Source organism: Solanum dulcamara, chromosome 8, assembly GCF_947179165.1.
Source record: "Solanum dulcamara chromosome 8, daSolDulc1.2, whole genome shotgun sequence".
Taxonomy (NCBI): Eukaryota; Viridiplantae; Streptophyta; class Magnoliopsida; order Solanales; family Solanaceae; genus Solanum; species Solanum dulcamara.
This window is the reverse complement of record NC_077244.1, coordinates 70,193,241-70,199,785: the sequence shown is the minus strand read 5'-3', so window position 1 is coordinate 70,199,785 and position 6,545 is coordinate 70,193,241. Positions and strand designations below refer to the sequence as shown.

The 6,545-nt window shown below is 29.2% G+C and overlaps 1 protein-coding gene across 1 annotated transcript; it reads left to right on the top strand.

The window, feature by feature from the left end:
- The first annotated feature begins 1,252 nt into the window (after nt 1-1,252).
- On the top strand, nt 1,253-2,600 carry LOC129900134 (ethylene-responsive transcription factor ERF114-like). The gene is made up of 3 exons (XM_055975082.1): nt 1,253-1,529; nt 1,636-2,004; nt 2,392-2,600. The coding sequence occupies exons 1-3, from the start codon at nt 1,253-1,255 to the stop codon at nt 2,598-2,600; spliced, it is 855 nt and encodes a 284-aa protein (XP_055831057.1).
- The last annotated feature ends 3,945 nt before the right edge of the window (nt 2,601-6,545 follow it).

Here is a 6,545-nt window from a genome sequence, read left to right as displayed (position 1 = left end):
CAATTTTCAACTTATAAACTGCTTAAAAATAAGTCAATCCAAACATGTTATTAATATGCCCTCAAAGTATGTGCATGGCGTGGGACCAAATATTTTCTCCCTATCAGGTCGTGTAAGACGAAGTTTTCTTATAAAATAATATCGATCTGTCAAGATCTAATGTCAATTAACTAATTATTAATTTCATAACTAGGTTAATTAAGTGGGAAAACTTTAAAATAAGGGCATATGGACCAAGTATTTTAAAGTAAGGACATATATATATGTTAGCTAAAGAATTAAAATAGGACAAATCTGCTCAATTTCGCATTGTAAGAATAAAATTTCTCGAAGATTTGATATAAAATAAAATCAAAAAGAATGTAATGGACCACAAAACAAATTGACCGTAATAGATATAATAGGATTACACACAACTATTTAGATATAGTGAATTCAACAAACAGTTTCCCTTTTCATATTTGTCTCCTTGGGAGTTTCCTTTTGTTATTCTTCTGTATATGCACAACAATTAAGGAGAAGGGAAATGTACACCAGTGGCATGACATTATGCAAGCAACATTTAAAGATACTCTTTCCGTTTTAATTTATTTGTCTTATTTTGACTTGATACGAAATTTATGAAAGTAAAAAAGGACTTTTGAATTTTATGGTATTAAATTAAAGATATGTCAACTATAACAAAATTCCTTTTAATATTGTGATCTTAAACATCTCATGTGAAAAGTTATAATCAAACAATTTTATTTTTTTAAAAAAATACATTCTTTTTAAAATAAACGAAAAAGAAATATAAGAACAAACAAAATAAAACAGAGAACATAGTATTCAAAGAAGAAAACAAGAAGAAAAAAAAAAGAATAGGTCTCTCAGATTGTGTTCCACCAAGAGGCGCCAAAAAAAGGATCTTTTTTTTTAAAAAAAAATTCTTATATACACTATATATGAGTTCTATAGGATAATCTCCAATTTCGACTATTGTCCAATCGATTGAAAAATAGTTTTGAAAAATGAGCATTAATAACGACAAATAAATTAGTAGTATGACCAACAAATATTCTAACTTCTCCACTCATCCAAGATATATAGTCTCTCAGTTGTAAACCCTAGCTATCTCATTTCATTCTTCAATTTCTTACTTTTCAACTTCTTTCACTTGTTTTTCAGTAGTTAGTTATCATAATTAGCTACTTTGAATGAATCATAAATAGCTCTTATTCTTGAAATATAATTTATTTTTTTTATAAAAAAAATGGATCGAAATAGATATGGGAAAAGGCGCAATCAATCGGAAGAGGAGGAGAAAGACGATGATAATAATAATAATAATAATCATATGTACTCATCAGCTCGATCTCAACATGACATGTCTACTATGGTTGCTGTCCTCTCACAAGTTATTAGCAATTCTTCTTCTTCTTCAGCTTCCTCCGCGCATCATAATAAGCCATCATTAACCCTAACTCATCAATCGTCTAGTACTACTGCAGCTATGCAAAACCAACTACCTCAGATCAATCAACAACAAGGTATATATATATATATTTGTTACTTGTTGATCATAATCAGTCAAATTTTATTTGGGTGACGATGAATTTTGAATTATTGATATTGGCATTATGTGAAAATGTGAAGGGAATGAAAGGAGAAGGCGAATGTACAGAGGTGTTCGGCAAAGACCTTGGGGAAAATGGGCGGCCGAAATCCGTGACCCGGAAAAAGCTGTTAGAGTATGGTTGGGTACTTTCCACACTGCAGAGGATGCTGCAATTGCATATGATGAAGCTGCACTTAAATTTAAAGGAAACAAAGCTAAACTCAATTTCCCAGAAAGGGTTCAATCCAAAACTGATCAATTTGGGACATCATACCTAATTACTACTAATCATCATCAACACGCCCAATTTCCACCCAATAATTTTCTCCCAAATTCTTCCCGTAATTACAATAATAATGCTCATGATTTGAACTTTGGCGTCTCGCCCAGTTTTTATCATCCTACAGGTAAGAGTACTGGATGATTTGAGCAATATCATAACTTTTTTTCAGAAGTTGAAATTGATGCTTTAATATTTGTAAAGTATTTTTCAAATTGATTAAGCAAATACAAATTACTACTCCTCCTCGAAAATACTTTTTTTTGGAAAAAAAGCTTAGCAAATTGTCTTTAACCTGCCTCATCATGTCATGTGTGCCTAGCTAATTCATTTTTCATATATTGAACACATAAAAATCCAAGACTTGAAATTTTAGAAACTTGTCTACCCTTTTAACATGTTAAAGTGTGTCACGGTCTCATCAAAAAATTTAAACCGTTAGAAACAACCTGATACTTTTATTTACTTAATTATCTAACACAAGTCCCTATCTTATACTTGTTTTTTTGCACAGGGTTCAACCCTAAAACACTGAATTCTGCCGAATCGTCGAAATCATCATCGATGACATCTTTGGTACAACAAGCATCTCATGACGTACAACAAGAACCAAGTTATATTAATCACCAGCAAGAAGATGAAAACAATCTGAGGTTTTCATCTTATTTTGGTACTTGTTCAAGCTCAGGGCCTATTTTGGAGGAGTTTGAAGATCCACAGTAATTTTTTCGACCAACATGAAGGTATACAATTTCTGGAGGATATATATATATATGCCGTTTACGTACGTACTATATATTAATAAGTACTTATTGGTTCTAAAAGTGCCCTTTAGTTTCTTTCGTTTGTCATGCAATTAATTTGAAAACACTACTTAATTGATTTGGTTGTTAAAATTCAGTTGAACAGGAACTATAGTTATGTACTGTGAAAATAAATAAACATCATGGGGTTAAATGTGCTTAACTCTTTAGTCTCTATATATAGGGTCACAAATCACAATTTGATTAAAGTGTTCTGAATTCGAATTGATAGCTTTGTACAAGTATATATCACTTAATTCAAGTTAAAATTGCATATATTATGCAATTGAATGTATATACATTTTTTTAATATTAAGCTATCCAGGCTTTTACTTCGCGTGGTGACGGAATTAGACATTGACCCCTACCTTGTACTATATATATAGCATAATAAATATTTACGAAATAGTACTCATTTCGTCCCATATTAGTTGTTATGATAAGGTTTTGCACAACCCTTAAGAAAACATTAATTAGGAGTGTTATTTGATTAATATACCCCTTATTAATTTTTTGATCTTTATTTATTTATGTGTCTCTTAATTCTAGAATAATTAATGCTAAGAATAAAGTTAAAAAAAATATAATTAATTCTCTCTTAATTGTTTAAATTGACAACTAATAGGTATATACATTTGTACCTATAATTGCCTAAAGTACAAGAGTGTGAACATTTACACAAGTACAGTTTTATATATTTGTGGGCAGGGATTACAATCTTAGTATATAATTAATGTTCTCAAAAATCATATGTATTTTATGGTCTAAAGATGGTATAAATTATATTCCTGCTGAGTTTGGTCTTTGTGAGACACATCATCAGCTTCTAATCTATAGATATTCTTGTTATGTAATTGAAGAAACGGGAGAGAAAATCTAAGTGAGGATAAACAAAATTTATTTCATTGATTCTTTATATTGTTTTTTGCATTAAAAATAAGAGACTATATATATCACTATTTATAGAGAACTAAGGGGAATAAAATAAAATAAAATATGTTATTTTTCTTATAGATATTCCTTCTATTTCATATTAACTGAATTTCTAGAGTTTTTTCATTGTTCAAAATAGTTGAATTGTTCAAAGTTCAAGAGAAATGTTTGAATATTTTTCCATGTTTACCCTTTGCATTAATGAAGTTTTGTAATTTTCTAGGAGTTAAACTATATTACTTACAAAGTTATAGACTTTTTGTATTTATGGTTTCACATTTAATCATCTTTATGAGGCTGATTAAACAAAAAGAGTAATAGGAGAAAATATAATTCAAATTTTGTTCTTGAATATTTTTTTTAATATGTCTGCATTACCTTAAAAATTCAGTTAATATGAAATAGAGGAAGTACTAAACTAAAAGAAAGTAAATAGTATTCTGTAATTAATGAAAATCTTAGACTTAGAAAGAAAATAAATATTCTAAATATTTCAAGACTAAAAAAGAAAGTAAATATTCTTCCAGTATGTAAAACACAAATTAAGTAGAAGAAAAGTAAAATATTAACAATTCTTGTAAAGGGAAAAGTGACAGTTCTTCATTTTTAGTTTAACAATAATAACATCATATCCATCGTAATCCGGTGGGATTTGAAAGAATAAGATGTATGCAGTTTGTTGCCAACTCTAAATAGTAAAAAGTTAATGAAGAACCTAAATGTTTTTTTAAAAAATATAACAAAAGAAAGACATTAGTAGAAAGCGTCATTCTTTTATATATGAAAGTCTGCAACAAAAACCAGGACCATCATTAACTATTCATATGGTAAGATATAATTAAGTTATATATAGTAGTCCCTTCATTTCATATTAAGTGAAATTTGAGAGGCAATGCATATATATTAAGATAAATATTTAAGGACATAATTTGAATCATACTTTCCACTATTGCCCTTTGTAAAATCATAAATATAACTTTGCAAGTAGTGTGATTTATCTCCTAGAAAATATAAAACTTCAATAAATGAAAACGCAAATATGGAAAAAGTTTCAAACATCTATCTATTTTGAACTTTGAGCAATTCAATTATTTTGAACAATGAAAAATCCCTAAAAAATTCACTTAATATGGAATGGAAGGAGTAATAGAGTAAAAATCAGTAAATTTTAACCTATAATAGTTCTTTTTTTTCTTTTACGAAGTTACTAGTAAATAATGCATAACATGGGGATTTTTTCTGCTTTGTGGAGTCTACTCGTCTTCCCCGCCTATCTTTGTTTTAGGAAATCCTTTTTTCGTTCAGGTGAATGCCACACCTTTCCGTGTCAGGACAACAGATAGCTTGGTGCCCAAGTCTACCTCCCAAAAGGCAGGAATAGGCATAAGCTTATGAGACTAAGGCGCGCCAGAAGAATCCATCAATCCTTTGAAGATGCTATCCATCTATTGCTACTCTTTCAATCCTCCCTTTTAATCTCCCCATACCTTCGTATCAAAGCTACTGATTTTTACCTATAATAGTTCCTTTTTTCTTTTACGAAGTTACTAGTAATTAATGCATAACATAGGGATTTACCGGTAATCTTATAAAATCATGTGAATACTTCGCCCTTAATAAAATCAGCTCTTTAGGCTTCATGAATGGTTCACTAAAACTATTACTCCCTCGCTCCAATAATAATCGCCCGTTATTGACTTGACACAGGAATTAAAAAATAGAAAATGATAAGAGTAAATCAACTCTTATTAAATACAAGTCATCTAAACATTGAAAAATGAATAATATTTAATAGTAAGGGTAAAACACACACATCATAATAAATTATTCATTAGTTTTATAAACTGAACAAGTATTATTTGACATCCAAAATAGTATAGTGGACAAGTAAAAATGCACGGAGAGAGTACTATCTATAGTAGACACATCCTCCTCATATATGCACATAATATTTAGTTTTGCTTAATTAATTTGTCAACAAGATATGTTCCTTTTGTATTAGACAAGAGAATATATAGATAAACTGGCCAAACGAAATTGAGAAAGGCTTGAGACGTGAGAACGATTTTCCTTAAACGAAGATATTGTTCATTGTATATTTGGAGAAAATTAATATTGATTATCTTATTTAGGATACAACAAACAACTTATTTAATACTTGCAGGTTTTTCTGACAATATTTGGGAACTCACGGCCTCTTTTGAAAACTCTCCTTATTTCACAAATATATACTCCTTTCATCCCATTTTAGTTGTCACGATTTCTTTTGAGAGTCAAACTATATGAACTTTGACTAACATTTTAAGATATATATTTTTTATCATATTGATATAAAAAAAATTGTAACTTATAATACTTTTCATATAGTTTTTGACTATCTAATCTTTTACTTTATAATATTGAGTTAAAACAATATAATTTAACTTTAAAAATTAGTCAAATTGACTTTTGAAAAGGGCAATATGACAACTAAAATGGGACGGAAGGAGTATATGTTTATGTATATACGAATTTAAATTGAAATAAACTTTTTTTCTTGTTATAGAAATAAAATAAAATGATTACTTAGACATACTATCCATTATCCAACATATAGTTCGTCCGAGCTCACCTTTTGACACTTCCAAATTAAGGTTGATTGATCATAGCTGTGATCTGATGAGCTTTTGTAGCATGATCAGAAACTAGCTTTGTTGGAAAACGTGGTGATCGATCAAGCTGACATTGTTGAATAAATACTGTCAGAGTATGAATTTTAAATTTATGACATATTTAATAAATTTTTATAGCACAAATAAAAAGTTTTAGTCAAAGCTATTGAATTTTATCAAACCTGTAAGTCGACAAGTGTCAAAGCTAGAGAGCTTCGGTTATGGATTGAGTGAACCCGATAGCTTTGGTTCAAATTCTGTATTTATCTGTCGAGTAGTTT

Bases quoted from the DNA above. Each gene is read 5' to 3' on its own strand.
- LOC129900134 (XM_055975082.1), top strand. From the start codon at position 1,253: ATGGATCGAAATAGATATGGGAAAAGGCGCAATCAATCGGAAGAGGAG. The intron at 1,530-1,635 runs GTATATATATAT...GAAAATGTGAAG, and splicing joins TCAGATCAATCAACAACAAG to GGAATGAAAGGAGAAGGCGA. The intron at 2,005-2,391 runs GTAAGAGTACTG...TTTTTTGCACAG, and splicing joins CAGTTTTTATCATCCTACAG to GGTTCAACCCTAAAACACTG.